Below are 19798 nucleotides of genomic sequence, written 5' to 3' on the forward strand. Positions count from 1 at the left end.
GTCCAAATTGTTTGAAAATCTCTCTTGCCTTTGGAGACCAGAGTGAGACACTTAATTAAATTTGTGGCCGTGAAGAAGAAAGAGGCAAAGAACCCCTGAGTTCTTTTGCTTAGGTGCCTGGCTCAGTGTGAGAGCTTGAGACCAAGCAGCGTATTGCATGATTCAAAAAGAAATTAGACTCTGATGTGGAAGCAGATGTCTGAGTGAAGGGCTGTGGTCTGCCATCCATTTCCCAGGATACGTTATGAACATATCACTAGGGCCCTGAAACATTCTCTTCCAATTCAAAGCACATACCGTGAGATTATCTGTCTCTTTATTGAACGTAAAAACTATTGTGGATTAGTATTGTGACAGACTCCAGAGTAGATGCCCAGTTTTCAAAATCTCTCCTTGTCGAGGATACTTGAAATTTGGAAGCCTTTTAGTGTATAGATTTTCAGGGTCTGAGGAGTCTCTTAAATAAAAGTCTGATGGATCTGACTTGCTTTAATGAGCCACTATTCAGCAATGGAAATGTGCTTCCACGTGAAAACTCAGATACTTTTTATATGGTGACTGCACCCTCAACCATGTAACCTTTTACAATTAAGCTGATGACTGGTACCAGTAGCAGTGTTGAAAAATAAAAAGTTAACCTTCATCTGCCTATTAACATAATTGTTACTTTTGCACGTTATAAACTTCTGTCAGTCAGCATATTCACCACTACTACCTTGTTTGTTTGTTTTTGTTAGTATTCTGGGACACCGGAAAAGGATGATGGCTATATAAACTGTTGTCATCCTAAATATCTTGTGGTTCCTGTTCTTATAGGTCTCTTCTCTGGTGACAAACGATGTGAAATTTTATAGTAGGGGTAAAACTTCTCATATTATTTAAAAAAAAAAAATCAACTTTATTTGGTATCCACAGCAACAAATGCAGAAATTCTGAGGTTAGAAACAAAGTTTTTGACATTGGAAGCATCAGCGACAGCACTGCGTTTTTCCTTTAAAAAATATTTTTGTGTCCAACTGTGTGGTGTGTTACTGAATTAGTTAATTGTCAGACTGACTAATTCTTCACTAGATACCAAATACAGATTATAAAACATAGGGAGGAATAGCTAGCTATTTACACACAAGCATGATCTGTCAGCCTCTTATGTTTTGCAGCTGGGTTGGTTGTGGGAGGTTTTTTATTTGTGTTGTTTGCTTTTTTAAGAAAGCTGCTGGTGGAGCGAAGTCAGAGGTCTTGGAAGGAGTGGTGTCTGTAGAACAGCGTAGCTGAGTCATAATTCCAGAGTATTTCTGAAGAAAAGTCTTCAGCAGTTGGAAGGTACAAATCAAGTGAAGATGCACAGTTGATGCAGCTGCTGACAGGGGAAGTAGAAAGCAAGAGATTAGCATCGGTGTGGTGGCTCGAGGTTTGCAGGTGAAGTAAAACTGGTTCAGTTAGAGATACTCTAGCTGGTAGAAATCTCCTAAGCACTGAGGTTCTTGGGTACGTTTGTGCCTTCAGAATAGAGCCGCTGAGACAGGCTGGAGGGATGGGCACAAGGCATCAATGTATAGCTGTGGTCTGCTCTGCTCTCATTTCACATAGGAAGGTGCTGTACACCGCTATGTCAAAGCTGTGTACTGTAGCTAAAGCAAACTCAAATTGTTCTCGCATACTCAAAGACGACAGCAGCCTAATACTGGATTCTTTGTTACATCTAAATATCCATCAGTCATCGGTGTGAGATACAGGATGGTCTCTGATTTGATGAGAAATATAGGGAGAATGCATTCAATAAGTACTTGTAGGGAATTACAGCCACGTGACGTGCAGTAGTTGAACATTGCCTGTTACAGTATACAGGGTAAAACCAAGAAAGGAAAAGAGAAAATACAAATGGGAGGATACTAAAAGAAGCTGTGGCTACTAGACAGAGTTTAAATTGCACTATGAGAATTGGGTTGGTTTTTTTCCCCTGTGATGAAAGGCTTTACGTATCCTGTGATTAAGATCTGCAGAGATGGAAAGAGGTTGCCAGGTACCACTAGCAAGTGAAACAAATTTTCAGTTGTGATGGACAGTCCAAGAGCAAAAGAGGGGACCTCATCAACACCTACAAATATCTTAAGGGTGGATGTCATGAGGACAGAGCCAGACTCTTTGCGGTGGTGCCCAGCTACAGGACAAGGGGCAATGAGCACAAACTGAAACATAAGAAGTTTCAGTTGAATATGCGGAAGAACTTCTTTACTCTGAGGGTGACAGAGCACTGGAACAGGCTGCTGAGGGGGGTTGTGGAGTCTCCTTCTCTGGAGATACTCAAAGCCCGCCTGGATGATGTCCTGTGCAACCTACTTGATGTGAACCTGCTTTAGCAGGAGGGTTGGACTGGATGATCTCCCAAGGTCCCCTCCAACCCTTGCCATTCTGTGATTCTGTGAAAAGATATTTCTCTGCTATAGCAAAGGTTTTCAAAACTCAACATGTATATATGTGTTTGTACACACACACACGCACACAAGTATATTTAAATATATGTATACCTGTGTATTATAAATTTTAAGCCATTTTAAATGTACCACAGGCTGTTTAGATAAGTTAATATTGGAAAATGGAATCTGTAAAGGGTGCAGATGATTCTTTACAAAATTTGTAAATTCCTCTTCAGTGGGAAACATATAAAAAGCAGAAATTATGAGGGAATGAGTGATTTTTAATCCATTTTCTTGAGATTGAAAAAGAAAAAATAATCTGCTATCAGAGTCCTAAATTGTAGAGTTTAACTATTGATTTCCTTCTAGAAATAAAGATGAAAAAAATTCAGAGTTCAAAGAGTAGATACAGAGACTTTGTAAAATCTACCTTAAAAATACAGTGAGGTAAGAAGGAAATAGTATGATGACTTAACTAAAAATAAGTTTTTCATCTTCATGGGATTTAAGACCTAACATAGAGAGACACATACATTTCTGTTTATAAAATGTTCAGGTAAATGTGTGCTTTAACTCTTGAATGAATGGGGAAAACAGAAAATGAAAGTAAGTAAATAAGTTGAAAGTGCTCAATAGTGCATGTACCTATGTGACTTCTGCTTTTACAAGGTTTTTTGACAATGTCCAGTTTTTGGAACTGAAAGTGTTAAAGCTGTAAATTACTGCCCTCTTCCTACTAGGATTTACTTCCTACTAGAATGTGCCATTATATAGGTGCGTATGTTAATTAATCTGTCAGTAGCAAAGTATTGAATGAAACCAGCATGTTTCTCTCTTCTGTCTCTCATGCTGGTAGTACTGAGTACATTGATTGTTCAAGTTTAGGAGGCGGATGTGTTAAAATTCTAGTGTAAAACATACACAAACCCCATATGCTCTAAAGTTAGTTTTTCATGTAGATACTCAAGGTGGATGATACTATATATATATATGGAATCGCAAAACCAAAATTACACTGGTTTTAAGGTTTTTCTGTCAGTAGATTAAAGGCATTTTTGTTTTGATTTGTATTTTCACTCTGTTTAAAAAGATCTTCCTTATTGAAATAATCGAGCAAATTATCATCTTTAAGATGAAAGGCAAACTGAATTCCAAATAACTGATGAACAGCTGTCAAAATCAATTCAGTTTAGAAAGTCATACCTGTAGCTAAGCTGGAATCTCAGTTGTTAAGGCTGAAGGTAACTGGCTGGGTTAGTTGGTTTGTTTTTTCCAAATCTTTTTAACATTCCAGTTATGATTCAGAGACAAACGTATTAATGTGCTTATCTTCCAGTGCCTCCCTGAAAAATCAATTCAGAGTAAAATCTAAGACTAGAAAAATTGTGACCTTTGCTTGAGTAGAAGTGTACCTGCTTAATGCATGTACCATCATGAAATTTGGTGTGGCTTTTTCAGGTAGAAAGCCTGTCCCATCATTATGAGCCAAACCTCTTGGTTCACTTCCTGAGCATTCTCCCCCGTTTCCAGAAAAACTCTGTCTTACCAAAAATGTAATTGACAAGTTAGAATGGAATATAAATTTATGGAGGTTAACACTTATATCTTTACCTGATAATTTTGACTGCTAGAGTACATGAAAAAAGCCAAGTGAGGGTGTTTACCTTCTGCATAAAACTTCTTTTCCACAACATCAGATAAAAAAACTACCATTAGTTGATGACTAAGCCCTGTCTCTCCAGCCAGCAGAGTAACAGAGAGGTTATTTGCCACGAATGAATTGCTTGGCCTTTCCATGAAACATGAAATATGGAAGGAATTATTGAGAACATTTTGTGAAGTGATGAACAGTGACTCTCAGCCACTCTATCCTTTCTGTCAGAAAGAGGGCTGATAACGGGCTTTCTGTGATCATTCTTGCTGCTGTAATCAGTTTGGTCAGATTAGCTTTTCCTTCTCCTGTAGTTGTCATCATTCAGCTACAAACCTGCTTCATCACACCAAGAGCTCTCAGCAGACCAATGAATGTTTTGCAATGTTCAGAGGCCAGTACAAGATTGACGGCTTAATTTGTGATGCTTACTGATAAAATTTCCCTTTTGATCTTCTGTGGATCTCTATGCTGCTTTTGTCCTAAACATTGGAGAAGAAGGGCTAGCTCTGTAGGATTATGATTTTCTGTTGTGTGGCATGGCTTTACTGTCCATTGAATAAAGGTTATAAATCCTCTACCTGCAGTTCCTGTTGTAATGCCGTTATTTGATGATGGATAACTGGCTGGTAGAAAGTATATAGGCAAAAGCATCTATAGCTCTTCAGCCATGTGTTCTAGTGGAAGGACTGGCAGAGAAAAGGATTAGGTTATAGCAGCAGTATACAATAAACTGTAGAGATCTTCAACCTAATGCTGTTCCCATGTATAATAAATCTGTCTCATTGTATGCTTATGTGGATTAAATTGAAGTCTTCGGTGGCTCTAGTGTTAAGGATAAGGGAGCGTGGACTACAAATGCCACTTCTCAGTTGCTCTCCCCAAAGACAGACGTTCTCAGAGGGCTGCTGGTTAAACCTGCAAATCTCTATGAAGACTCAGTTCTTCGCCTTCCCCCTCCCCTCCTTTCTTTTAGAGAAGAATGAACTGAGTGCCCATCCTTTGCCTTGGTTCTGGAGGCCTTTTTAAAGTCATAACTTACAGATGTGCTGTTATTCTTGTTAGTGAGAGGCTGTTTGTTCTGATTTTGAGACTGAAGCAAGAATCCTTCACCTGCTTCTAAAGCACAGTAACCAACCTTGCATTCATGGGCCTTGGTGCTATTATTGCTGGAGTGCTTCAGAGGTGAGGAGAAACTGGTTTGCATGAACTATGGGGGTCAACAGACCATTCCTTGTTTCTGAGACTTGTCATCCCTCTCCTGTTTCAATAACTGGATAGATAATATGCATGACACACAACACTGTGCATACATTCACTTTTGGTCAGGTATGTAACCAGCAAGTGAGTATCCATCTAGTCGTATGATAGGATGTGTGCATGTACTTCAGGCCATTTGTAAGTATGGATGTGCTGATCACTTGAGTTTTCAGTCATGCAATGGAGAACTGGCTGTGGTCTTATGACCTGTCTAGGACCAGCATCCTTGCTCTGACAGAAGGTCTGGGCACCACAGCTCCTAATCATTCATTGTTTTATACATTTTATCATGCTCTTGTGTATTCATCTTTTCTTTAAGGCATGAGGTATTTTCATAGGTCATTTTGTATGAAAACTATATTTTAGGCCTTTTATCATTACTTCTGGTCTATTCTGAACCTCTGTTTCCTGCATCTTGTCTAGCTCCTGGGAAGACTACCAGTCATCCACACCTGCAGAGCCCTTTCCAGATGCCTGTTTTAGTGAAACCACATAGTTCATCTCTGAATTTCCTTAGCTATATGCACTTAAGTAAGGCATCTGCTTTTTTGACTATGGCTGTATATTTGTCGATACCTTCACTGACTTTCTCGGGTCTCTTGGGAACTAGTGCATGTGACTTAGTGTTGCAACAAGTTACTTGGGAGGCTTTGCGTTGTCCCATCTAGACTGTGTGTAGATATCTTTATTACTCTTCCAGAAGTTATAATGTGGGTCCTCCATGATCAAGTGCACTTTCCCATATCTGCACTGCATACTAAACCACTTTTTTGCTTACCTTTGATCACTGTTGCTTAGATAACAGCTCAGCCAGCTCATTCAGCTTCTGTTAAGAGTGCTCTGTTCCACACGTACAGAGAAGGTGCTGTAAGGAAGTGAGCGCTGCTTGAGGCCCTCAGTACATAGTTCACTGTGCTTTTGAATGTTTAACCAGTTACTCCAGATCATTCACCCTAAATTCAGGCCAGGTGAAAGCTGCATGCAGATACCTTTCCTAGTACTTAGTAGTCACGCATGTAGACAAAAGACCTGAAGAAAAAGAAGAGTTATGCTTAATATACTTTCACAGAGTTTGAATTGGAAATGCATGTCTGTCTTGACAGACTTGTAGATTTATTCCTGACACAGAAAGACAGAAGCTTTGGTGAGGTATGTTCTACGCTTCAAACTGTGTTCATTCAAGCAAACTCTCCTCCTGGTGTAATGTGCTGTCTTTAATAAAAATCTGCCTTATCCAATCCCCAGGGCCTTTTGGGTACTGAAGGGAGCAGTTTTATGAGACAAGCAGATCCAGGCTAAGCAGTTGCTGCCATGGAAAGGAGAGATGTCCCATCTATCTTCTCATGTTCCTGGACTACCTAACACCTAACCCTCCTGTTGAGTTGGTCAGCACCTTCACCTGTATGACCCTGTGGTTAGGTGATTGCACTCACTAATCTGTCATGGGGGAAATAGTATGTAAAATACAGAGATTAGTTTTCTTCTAGGTTAGCTAATTCAGTCAGCTTTGCTATTCACTCAGGCAAATGCCAAACCAAGCATGAAGGTGGAGACATGCTGATGGAGGAGGAGGGAGAAATGGGAGGGTGCAGTTTTGCTGCAGTCAAGCTTATCTTATGGCTCATTGCTAATGAAAAATGTTGTTGCTTCTCTTCAGCCTCTCTCTCTCTGCTGCTGCTGCCTTGTGCATACCAGCTGCCATGTATATAGTGGCACTCCTCTGCCCGAGCAGTGAGCTGCTTCAGGCAGCAAAAGAGAAAACTATCTTGTGGCACCATTGGGTTTTTTGTCATTTAACTCATTGAACCAGCTCACTATTGGGGCAGATGAGCAAAACAGAAGCAGCAGGCTAGGAGTAATGTGATGAAGGACAAACTTCTCTATGGCAATGATTAGGTGTTAGTTCAACTTGGCAGCAAGGCTGGTGTGCTCAGCAGGGGGCCTGCGTAGGCCTGCCTCTCCCATGTGCTGCCACTGGTGTGACCTGGCGATAAATGGTTCCCTCCCCAATCAGTTTTAAGCCATATTAGTGCCCAGTGAACTGGCCGAGCTGGTTACCAGATTGTTATTCCTAGCCCAAACGAGAGAGCTAAGCTAAGGCAATGCTAGATAAATCCCTTTCAGTCATGGCCCGCAACTGGGTCAGCTGCAACCAGCCATAAAGATGCATCCTCATCCTCTTACATCTGATACCTGTCTCACTGCAAAGGGTTTCTTCCTCTTGCTGGAAAACTGCAGCACATACTCTGTACAGTAGTGATGGACCTGATGTGTAAGGCTTGTAATTGCCTCATTACCACCTCTTAACTTAGGCTAGATATTGGCACATTTAACCACTTCAGTGAGACAATGGTTTAGAGGTAATTCATCTGCGATATTTGTCTTCTAAGGACTATATAACATCCACTTTAACAAGATGAATGCTCTTGATTTTGTAATAACAACTTAGTGTATCCCTGTAGAATATCAACCCTCTCGCTGTTTTGCTAGCTGTTCATTTGGGAGTGGATGAATGAGTTGCAAGGCAGCAATGTATATACCTAATGTCACATTATTGTCCTTTTTCTTCACGGTATCCAACTTCTGTTGCAATCACGGAGACTGCAGTTACTGTGCACATTTACCATTAAAAAAAATGTTTAGTGTTTTTTTGGTTTGTTTGTTTTTTTTTTTTTCCAATAGTCTGGGGATTCCTTTTTATGAAGTCTTGCTCTTCTTTAGTAGGATGGTTTCATTCTGTCAGATACTAAACCTCACATCTTCCAGTATTGTTACAGTGTTATACTGCAGTGAAGATTTTATTTACTAAAACACTTGTGTATGTGACTCGAGATCTTAAAACAGTTTCATTGGTGTATATTGGAGTTCACTGTAGGCCGGATTTTCTTTGTTTTACTGGGTGTCAAGCAGGCTTTCTCTATAGGACTCTGAGCAACTGGAAGGACTTAGCAGGATTTTTCTTCAACGTAAAATCTCTTGAGAAGGACAAAACTTTGGACCTCAGTGATAATCAAGATTTAACATGTAATTGGTTCGCTCAGAGACAGGATACTAAGTTGGCTGGATTGTCTGGAAAGTTTGTATTACAGCAGTATGAAAAGTAGAATTTAATTGGATAATCTATCACTTCGCATGAAGAGACAAGGAAGTTTTCTTTAAACCAAAACGGCAATTAAGAGATATGAGCTTTATGAATGTACTAGGCCTGGCTATACTCTCTTATTACGTTTAATGGGTTTAAAATGACCTTAGCCATCTCACTGCTTCCTCAATTATTCTTTTTTTTTTTTTGAACTTACAGTAATTACAGCTCAGCTATGATCTACTTCCATTATTCTACTCAGCTTTTAATATTATAAAATAAGCTGATGAGCTGTTTTATTGATGCAAACATTATATTATAGTTTCATGAACAGATTTATGCAGAGCTTATTTCTTTACGCTTAAAAGACCCAACGTTTAGTTTTACGGAAGAGACAGACAGTGGGCCAAATGTTATTTTTAAGATATTATAAAAGCTTTCATTTCATCTATCAATATGGATTCTAATTGTTCAGCATAGCATATAAGCATAGTATGACGCTTATAACAGTAAGATTGGTTGATAAGTTGGGTTGTAGATATAACAAGCATATTACATATCTGATTTTTCTACTACCCTCTAAACCTATTGCAAAACAATAAAATGTGAATAAAAAGTAGCGGAGTCTTTCAGTCCCAACTCCAGGTTGAGTCACACTAAGGCTGTGGTACAGAGTAAACTGAGGCAATTCATGTTTGAGAGAAGTGAATTTCTATTAGTGAGTGTGATATTCTAGAAAATACAATTTATTCTTCACAGACCCAGAAGTTAACATTTTAGCTAACTGTCTGTAGTTGTCCTTTGGTGGTGACAAGCTTCTGCAGAGCAATACATCAGGAATGTTGTTTCTGAATTGACAGGGAAATTCCTGATATTGAAGTTGATTGTACTGATTCAAATAGCATCATTTCTATTCTGTGGGAAGTTCTGGGCTTTTAAGGAGGATGGAAAACTTTCCATTTTAAGAAAAAGTAACTTCTTTTCAGAAAGAAAAAAAATAATCATTTATAATTAAATAATAATTTTAAAAACTATTAAAAATAAAATTGAGCTTGAAAGCTTAGTGCAGAGTCTTTTGACTCCTCTGTGAATTCCCATTTCAAAAAGTCTGTGGAAGTGGGTGATTGTGAGCTCCATTGGCCAGAACCTGAGGTGCTCAGCAGCGTTGGCTCCACAGCAGTTAGTGTGATAGAAGCACCTCTGTGACAAACATCTGAGCTTTCCAGCAGCCCCTTACGAAAGTTGGTGAACCACTAGACATAGTTCTGTCAGTATTCTGCTTGTATTTTGCTAGAAATTCCTCAGAAACCAGTATGTTAACATGTCCACAACTGGCATTTTTCCACTGCAGCCTATTAATCTGGAGAATTGTTTGTAAGTTCTTAATACTTAGTACGTATTTGGCCCTTTCTGTAGCTGTACCTCATCTGGTCACTGCTGTTGTTCAAAGAAAGAGCCTACAGCAATTGTCAGGAGGACTTTGCCCTCAGGTGTTAAAAGCTTTTGTTTCAGGAGGTGAAGAACTTACATTGTATGTATAATCTTGCAGGAATTCTTCAATGGGTGAAGCTGATAGATAACTTTGAGGCCGAGTACGAGTATGTCACCAATGAAGGAACAGTGTTCACTTTCAAGACAAACCGCCATTCTCCAAATTACCGGTTAATCAACATTGACTTCAGTGACCCAGAGGAATCCAAATGGAAAGTTCTTGTCCCTGAACATGAAAGAGATGTTCTAGGTAAGAATTTATGTCAAGTAAAAGACTTTCTATTCTGCTTTTTTCAAATTAATTCAGTGATTAGTCTCTTGAATGATCTTGTACAGACTTTCTTGCTCTTGTTCTGTGTTTAAAATTTGTTTAGGATTTGCAATTGAAAGACTTGCTGAGACTTGAGAGATCCAGGATTCATTTCTCTCTCTCTAACATCCTGTGTGGTCACAGTGAAGTTGCTTCATCTGTCTGTGGTTCAGTTCTGTGATTGTAACAAATGAGGGGAAAGTATTTTCCTGCTTCATGTCACTGTAGTAAAGGTTTAGTAGACAGTCAGGGGTTACATCAAGAGGGACTTAGTAGGCAGAAAGAAGTGAAAGAGCAAGTCTGGCAGCAGTGCAGCACACTGTGAACAGAGCTGGTCAGAGTTTGAGACAGGATTTTCTGTTGTTCCTGGGATAAGAGGAGTAGACAACACTTGAAAAAGGGCCTCAGGAAAGTTGAAGGGCATGGAATTCTGAGTGTAAAAGCAAGTTCAAAACATAAATCTTTGGGTTTGATGTAATTAAAATAAAGGTGTATTTTTTTTAATCCCATCATTTTGTGGGAAATTCCATTAAAACTTAGAATTAGTTTCAGATAATACAGAAAAACCTCTTTCGAGCTGTTTTTGACAGATACTTTCTGTACATTTATGTAGTCTGTTCTCCATGCAGTGGAAAATAAAATTGATTTATCTGACTAGCGTAACTATAACTATTCAAAAAAACTAAATTTTTTTTTATTAATCCATCTTCGTACAAATTTATTCATGTTTGCTACTTTTCCGGTGAAGAGCTGCTTTGTAGAAGGAGTAGGATTCTCCGTGTGTGCGCGATTAATTTGGGTATATTCAGTAACTTGTATTTCTACACTAAAACAAACAAATTCTACTACTCTTTCAAATTCCTTTTAAGATCTTGCTTTTCAACACACCTGAAAAAAAAATAATCTTAATTTCTGTCTGCATTTCACAATGTGTTGTGCATGATTTCTGCCACAGCCTAGGCAAGGTGTGTCCCCAGTGTGACATAAATGGTAAGTCTTAGCATGCCCAGAATTGTAGTGATGTTGCAAACGACTGGGGGTCTAGAGTAATGCAAGAATTTTGGTAAACACAAAAGTAGCAAAGTAGAGCTTGGTGAGACGCATATCTTTTTCTTAAGATTGTGAACTCTTTGAATCAGGAACCACCTGCATCTTAAATGAAGTACCTTGTCCCTGCTCATTGCAGGTGGATTGGACTACATGACCTTTAAAGGTCCCTTCCAACCCAAATCATTCTATGATTCAAGTCCTAAGCAGAGACTAAATAATAGGTGAAAGTGAAAAATTGCTTCCAGGTCTAATTTCTGATCGCATGCAATTTGCTGACAGTCTGTGAAGCCATGCTTATTACAAGGAACAACTTAGAGATGGTGAGTGTCCAAATAGAATAGGACAGAAACATGGGATTGACATGAAATGTGGTTGCAATGTGTGGATTTACCTGAGATGTGGTCTAGGCAGCCCAAAGGAGCTTTGACCAGTGGCTGTATAAGCACTGACTATATATTCCTTCCCAGATAAAGGCCACATCTGCTCTTCACTACGCTGCAGTATTTAGCTCAACTCCTTTTTATTTTCATTCTAAAGATAAAGTTGTTCTGAGTTCATGTTTGTGCACATGCAAAAAATCTTTAATGCATGCAACACTCCTTTAATGGATTGTACATGACAGCCTCAACTATACAAGCATAACAAGAACTGCATTTAGAAAGTTCAGATAAATGGGTTTGCTGAGGGCACTGATCTTCAGGCTGTAAACACAACAGAGATTCTGCTCTTAAACACTTAAACAAAGGCAAACAGAATCAGTCATGTAAAGCCATCAGAATGACTTTCAGGAGTCAATTGTGTGTCATTAAGCTTCTACTGTATTTGAATGTGAAGCCAGGGTAGGCAATCAAATGTCCACTTCTCTCTCTAGCTTTTTAGAGTGGTACGTAAAGGAATTGGATTAAATTAACAAATGAAAGTGGCTCCATAAGAAGATGAGTTATAAGTAGATTTTAGCGCTACAGTAAAGTAAGTTCGAATTGTTCAGTTGCTTCTTTTTGGCAGACACTTGCAAATTAGTGTTGTATCCTCAGCACCAAGATAAGGGAGCTTTATCATGTTCAGGAGGTTGTAGCTGTGAATAAATAAAAAACCCGCTTGTTCACTTGATGAAGTCAGCAAGCAAGCCAGTCTCTATGTCATGTTGTTTTAATCATTCCAAGATTTGGTTTAGAAAGACATAATTATAGCAGAAGGCAGTTAATAATTCATTGTCTTGAAAACCTTGCAGTCAAGTGAATTTGATTTTGAGTGATCCAGAGATGACAATGTAATGAACCGCCTTCTGCAAAAGCTAGGACAGCAGCGATTCAAAGGGTAAATGAGTGTTGCTGTTTGTCCAGTTTTACATATGTGTGGGAGTGACTCTTTACCCAGATGTAATTAGCTGTATTAGAATTTCTTTATAAACATTATAGTTAGTGATGCTCTAGGTCACAAATGTTTTTTACTGGAATATATAGACACTCTTACTCTGGTGTGATCTGCCTGGTAGCCATAGCCTTCTTCATTTCTATGTCTTAACTTGGATTTGATTTCATAAAAGCTGTACCATGCACATACAGGAATAGATTTATTTATGAATAGTAAATTCAGGATTAAGAACGATGAAGCTCTGCCAGTGTCCATCAATGGCAAAAAGAGAAATTCCACAAAGTATCATAATGCATTCTTAGGGAAGATGCTATAGCTAATATCATCTAACCAAGAAATAAACAAACATGCCTACAAGGCATAGTGAATGTCATTTGATTTCTCCAACATATTCTTCAAGATAGACTTTTTTATTGGCTTTGACCTTTTTGTTTTCAGAACTGTTTATAAATGAGCTAATTTGGGAAATACAGGAGAAAAAAAAGGCATAGCCGTGCAATGAGGTTGTACACACCTCATTTTGCAACTCTCAGCTGGGATTTCAGAGAGTTAAGGTAAATTTAGATCTCTACTTTCTGAGTTGAGGGGAAGAGATAAATGACAGCTATTTTAAAATTAAATTTAAGGGGGCCTCAGAATATATTGGAGTGTGAGACTCATTCCCCGTGCCCCTTTGGAGTTTGTTTTTAAAGTGTTATTTTTAATTTTCTAAAATAGAACCATAGGAGATTAAATGACCACATAGCTGCAAGTGGACAAGCTGGAGAGGTGGGCCTGTGTGAACCTCATGAGGTTCAACAAGGCCAAGTGCAAGGTCCTGCACCTGGGTTGGGACAACCCCCAGTATCAATACAGGCTGGGAGATGAAAGGATCGAGAGCAGCCCTGCCGAGAGGGACTTGGCGGTGCTGGTGGATGGACATGAGCCAGCAATGTGCACTGGCAGCCCAGAAGGCCAACCATCTCCTGGGCTGCATCAAAAAAAACATGGCCAGCAGGTCGAGGGAGATGATTCTGCCCCTCTACTCTGCTCTGGTGAGACCTCACCTGGAGTACCGTGTCCAGCTCTGGAGTCCTCAGCACAAGAAGGACATGGAACAGTTGGAGCGGGTCCAGAGGAGGGCTACTAAAATGATTTGAGGGCTGGAGCACTTCTCCTGTGAGGACAGGCTGAGAGAGTTGGGGATGTTCAGCCTGGAGAAGAGAAAGCTGCAGGGAGACCTGATTGCAGCCTTTCAGTACTTAAAGGGGGCCTATAGCAAAGATGGGGAAAATCTTTTTAGCAGGATTGGTTGTGACAGGACAAGGGATAATAATTTTAAATTAAAACAGGGTGGATTTAGACTACATATAAGGAAGAAATTTTTTACAATGAGGGTGGTGAAACACTGGAACAGGTTGCCTAGAGAGGTGGTGGAGGCCCCATCCCTGGAAACATTCAAGGTCAGGTTGGACGGGGCTCTGAGCAACCTGATCGAGTTAAAGGGGTCCCTGCTCACTGCAGGGGGGTTGGACTAGATGACCTCTAAAGGTCTCTTCCAACCCGAAGCATTCTATGATTCTAAGTGGTTGTGCTGAATTAGTTGAAAGGCAGCTATGAAACCATAAATGCAGACTGATCATTACTGACACTGTGACCCTAGTTCTAAGGCATAGGAAAAAAAATGCTGTCTTTAGGAGGTTAAATAATTCTGAGTACTGTGACACACACACCCCCCTCCCCAAAACTGCCCAGTACTGGTGGAGTAGGGCAACATGAGAATAGCAGTTATATCCAACCCTGTACTTGTGACAATGAAAAGAAAAACAGAATAGATCTCCTGAGTAAGGAGAGCTGAGAAAAAAGACATTCCTGAATGTCTCATAGATGAGGTGAATGATCTTGAACAATTCCTTGAATCTCAGTTGGCCATTTAACAACCAGGGGCAAACCTAGCAATGCTCCTGTACCTTGTACACATCTGCACGCCTAAATTCAGTGCATGAAAAATGCTTCCCTTCACTCTGCTAGAATGTGTACTCCAAGTGAAAAAAAGTAATTTTCTTCATACCTTTAACCTGCTAGCTAATTCATGAATGCTTAAGAGTTTGGGGAGTTACTGCAGCTAAAATGCTGTCGTGCTCCAGCAGCGTGACAACTAGTTGCGTTTTTACCAATTAAAACTCTAAAGACAGATTTTGGGTCACTTCCCTATCCATGCCTGAAGTACAGCATTAAGTAAAGAAAAATCCCAGGCATTCTTTTGGATTTTATTTAATTGTTTTCAATGTAGCTTACAGTGGAAAATCCAGTGTGGAGACAATATACTGAGCAACCTTCCAGAATCGCCAAATGCATTGCAAGATAAATAGACTTATCTTTTGGCACTGTAGTGAAACCAGGAGGGAAAGTCTGGAATGAATACCACAAAATTGTTGATCCTGAATGACAAGGATGTGCATGGGTGTGAGTAATCCCTCATGTTCTTCTCTGTCATCTGGAAGCATGTGCTCTCCATTACCCTGTGGTGTTTTTCAGAGTACCCGTAGCTTTACACACTTGGGACTTTTGCTTGCAAAGTAGGTATATGAAAGATGGTGTGACTGTTCTGAGGAGCTGTCGAGTGACCTGTGGACAGCCCGGAGGAAGCACCCTGCAGAGATGGCTAGCGCTGAAGGGTGGTAGAGAGGAGGAAATTGGCTGCAATGCAAATGACCATATTGATAAGCTTCTACTGTGAAATGCATAAAGAAAAAAAAACCAACACCCCAAACTGGGATGTGGCTTAGCTCCAGTGTTTCCCAGCAACAAAAACCACTTCCTGAGATCTAGCCAAGCCAGATACAGTCACTCAGTCACTGGCGACATGGGGAAAGGATGTGGTCCAGATGCATGTCCCTGACTGAAAGTTTTATTCTGCTCCCCTGCTAGGGCTTTTGTGGCTCTGTTTACTATGCAGACCCTGCATCAGTCACAGCTGACTAAAGCCTGTAGGTTGCTTAAGGAAGTGTTGCTCCTGACGTTTGCAACTTCAGAGAGCTTGGGCCCCACACACACACTTTGTCTCTTGTTTGTGTGTCTCACTGAGAGGATGTGGGCTATAAAATCCTTGTCTTGTTGAAATTGGTTGGAGCTTTTCCATTAACTTAAATACAGCAGGCTGTCATTGAGGATGGTGTCTCAGAGAGAAGACATACCTTTTCATATGTGGTGAGGGCTCATCAACATTTACTCATGTGTTTCAGAATGATTTATGTTTTATTCTGTAAATTGCTCATGCTTTGCTTGCAAGTCTCCCCATAAGTAGCCTTGAATGGTCATTTTAATTGAGATCAGCATGGATACCCGTTAATCTGCAGAGACACTGGAGTTTATGGTCGTTGTCTGTGATGACCAAAGAAAGCAAAATTACTTTCCAGGTCTACGTGCCAGCTAAAGCTTTGACAGTTCATTCAAATATATTCATTCTTTGCTGAGTGGATGCACAAGCACATTGTACAGCAAGTAACTCAATAGTTTCTGCTCAAAGCTTAGGCTACCTAGCTCTTCCAGCTTGGCATGGGCGTGTTCTTCATCAACATTTCAACCTGCATCTGTCAAAGCCTGTTTGTAGAGCTGGGCACTTAACATGCTGTAGCTACTGCTGCAGAAGCGAAAGGTCAGAACTGTCATAAGTAATTAAGGTTAGTGGCACAGATGTTTGGGGTGACGATTCAACCTTTTTCTTTTTTTTTTTTTTCCCTGAAACTATTTCAAAAGTTGTTCATAGCAACGGTGCAGGTGCCAAGTAAGTGGCATGCCTTTGCCATGAATAAAAGCTGTCAAAATAAAAGTTTTTGGAAAGTAGTAGTACATGAATTTCTAAAAGGTTGAACTAGACCATTTCTTCTAGACGTGGCTGAGCTCAGTTTTCTAGGCCTTGTTAAGAAGCATAATTCCTCTAGCTCAAATTTAGCTATTGAAGAATTGTGTGTACCCTATTGTAGTCATCAAGGCAGTCACTGTCATCTTCAGAGAGAAATGGGCAGTACCAAGGATAATTCTTCACACCTGCTTTCAGTACCTACAAGTGCCTCCAAGTGTGTCCATCTCTCTCTGATGCTCAAGCCAAGAGGCTTGGGTTGGAAAAGGCAACCTCCACATCTTTATTTTTTGGTAAAATAAATCCTTTGCCTGATGGGTATTGTGAGTAGGTGGATTGTAAGTATGCTGGAGAACAATTGATAAATTCAGGTGTTACTGTGGGAATAACTGCTCTGTTCATTGGTATTAACTGAAAATAAACTGACCCTATACATTGGAGGGGTCTCAGATGGATACCTTTTTAAAAAAAAACACTTGTGTGAGTGAAACTGCTCAACAAGCAATTCACAGTATCCCAGAACAGGGTATCCAAAATAATCGGGTGAACTGCATTCTAAAGGTGCTTATTTCTGCCTGTTGTCTATAAAGGGAGCCTACAGCAATGGTGCCAGACTTAGCTTTTAGACACATGGAGTTTGCAAGTACACAATCTTAAAAGCTTCCAGGAAGCACAGAGGCATGCAGGATGTGTTGTGCAAAGCATGAGCAAAACCATGCTAATGTAACACACTCGACAGTATCTGCAGTTCTCAGTGCTGAGCATGGGAGTAACGGGGACTCAGCTTGTAGTTTGCAGTCAAAAAATAGCTCTTGTTAATAATTCAGCGTTGTTTTAGCTTGCTACATATATGTGTTGGTTCTTAGTGTCTGCTTTTTCTTCTGCTCTTTAAAGTCAGCTTCAATGTTCTGCTCTGTTTTGATTTTTGCATTTCTTCATAGCTCCCATTACTGTAAGTTTTGGAGGCAGTTAGCAGTGCACCAAACCCAGTTATAATACAGGTATTATACACAGAAGCTATGTCCCTAAATCTCATGGAATGTTTTAAAAACATTTTGTGTTGTCTTCTCATCTGTTTATCTTCACCCCGCTGAGAGCATCTAATTTGTAACCCAAAGGGGTAATGGAGAGTTAATATCACTGCTTCCTAGGCAAGTTCTTCAATAGCAGGAATCCCCAGCTAAGCCAGCAGCCTTACCCCTGGGCAATTGAATCTTTTTAATAAAAGCAGATCTCTTCATAATATGTAAGTTGAAGTAACGATGTAACTCAACTTTTAATAAAAATATCCATTAAACTGCAATTCTTCATCAAATGATTAATGAGGAATCAAGGGTCATCACAATTTAATTTTAAGATAAAGATTGCTTAAGTAGTATTTTTGCTGAAGCAAACCTCCATACTATATACATTTGAAATTGATCTGAGAGTGTCTGTAATCTGTTTTGTGAAACTTTAATTGTCATGAAGTTTCGGGAGTCAAACTGGACATTTTAGTTACAGGTGTTACTGAGAATACCAGTGGAGTTCATGGGATCTCGTATTTATTGCAGAGCAGTCAATTCTGCAGGCAAAAGTGATGTGTTGCTGTAGGGGTGCTATTTTTTAAATTCATATTTTGTGTTAACAAACCAGTTATACATGTGGTATACATGCTGGCAGAGTTGTGCAATGACAACGTAATAAATATTTTAACTGACTGCATATTCTCCTCGTTCATACAGCCAAGATTGATTCTGTATTTCAAAATAATGTAATTGCCTATAACAATGAAACTTAAAAAGGTTATTCTGTTCTTCAGTCTCACCTAAGAAATTTAAGTCATTGCAGGGATAAAATTACACATCAATTACTAATTTATAAGCAGTGTTATGTTGTGCTGTATCTTATTATTTCAGGTCATGGCTTCATGGTTGAAATTTCACTTAGTGTTGTATTCTGGGGCCTTGGTTCAAAAATTCCCAGATTTAGGCTAGAAGCTCGTGAGGGAGTTAGAAAATCTTGGGGGGGCAGGGAAATGTCAGTGGTGGTCTTTGGGAAGAGGGGAGTATTAAAGCTTTATTTTTGTGTTTATGTAGCATAAATTAATTTGGCTAGAAAGTCAGACTAGTGTTAAATTTCACTGGTCCTTCAGGAACAAGCTAAAAGGAAAGTAGGCTCTATGGAGCTATTAGGATTTGAAGGTCTTCGAGCTCTAGGGGGTTGTGACAGACCTGAACTGTATATGAAAGCAGGGACTGTTAAAGAAGCTAGGTGTTACCGAATAATGAGTTTTGACCTTCAATTCAGAAAGAGCTTGTTACCCTTAATGGAAGGAGCACATGATACAGCTTTGAACTTTTGTTCTGGAACCTGAATGTGCAAAGATGCATTTATAAGACTGTCTTCAGTACAGCCCTGTGAATTCAAATTATTTGGTTTTATAGGGCTTTGGGGAAACTGGAAAGAACTGTTAAAATGTGAACGATGTAAAATAGTGTAGAACTGAAATTCAGTCAATTTTGCCTTGCTTCTGTTTTATTTTCTGTGCTTTCCCCCCCGATGTTGGTATTTTAAACGCCTCATCTCACAGTGCTGCTTTGACATTACGGTGTGCCCCAGTCAGTCCTACCTGATATTTCTTGCTTGTTTGAGTCCATCTTTTCATTTTTTGCTTCCAGCAGGTAAGAGAAGGCATTGTCCAGTGCTGATACCTTGCCCATGATTTAGGTTTCCAGTCTGACTTGTCAGGGAAGAAGTTGCACGTACATGGTTGGAAGAGGACAAGAGTGACCACCTCACCTAGTCCTACAAACAAAAAAATTGTCCCTCATTCCCTCCTTCCAGATATTTTTTCTTTACTTTTAATGTTGTTTGTATTTTGTCTAGTTTGTATTTGATTTGTGAATTAATGAGAAGAAGTTGAAATACTTTTGTTGCAAAGTAGGGCAACCCATTTCTTAAATGACAGAAATACTAAGAGAGAGAAGAGATTTCAATCTTTTTCCTGCCTGCATGAGTAAATAAATAGATTTGCCCCTAAAGATCTGAAGCCAATGGCACAGGAGACAGGAGAGAATATGTTATGTCATATGTTCTGGGGGGACTGGAGCCCTGAAGAGTTTCTACACTTCACAGGATATAAAGATGGGGATTGAAGCAAGATGGTCAGTAGAACTGCAGGGATTTTTGTAGAAGTTGCCAGCCCAGACCATTGTGGTGGTGTTTTGTTTTTTTTTTTAAATCAGTTTGAGTTTTCCAATGTCCACCTAAAAAAATCAGCATTCCCTGAAAAGGTTCACATCTCAGGTGGTTTTTTTCTTTAATTCTTCTGAGGAATAAACTC

General features: G+C 39.6%; 1 protein-coding gene across 1 annotated transcript in view; it reads left to right on the top strand.

The window, feature by feature from the left end:
- The window catches only part of LOC104135572 (prolyl endopeptidase), a 110924-nt gene that overhangs the window by 43436 nt on the left and 47690 nt on the right, over nucleotides 1–19798 (top strand). The window contains exon 7 of the mRNA XM_035888812.1: nucleotides 9957–10148. Within this exon, the coding sequence (XP_035744705.1) occupies nucleotides 9957–10148 (192 nt within the window). The remainder of the gene's footprint in view (nucleotides 1–9956; nucleotides 10149–19798) is intronic.

Source organism: Egretta garzetta, unplaced genomic scaffold, assembly GCF_000687185.1.
Source record: "Egretta garzetta isolate BGI_Z169 unplaced genomic scaffold, ASM68718v1 scaffold10, whole genome shotgun sequence".
Classification (NCBI taxonomy): domain Eukaryota; kingdom Metazoa; phylum Chordata; class Aves; order Pelecaniformes; family Ardeidae; genus Egretta; species Egretta garzetta.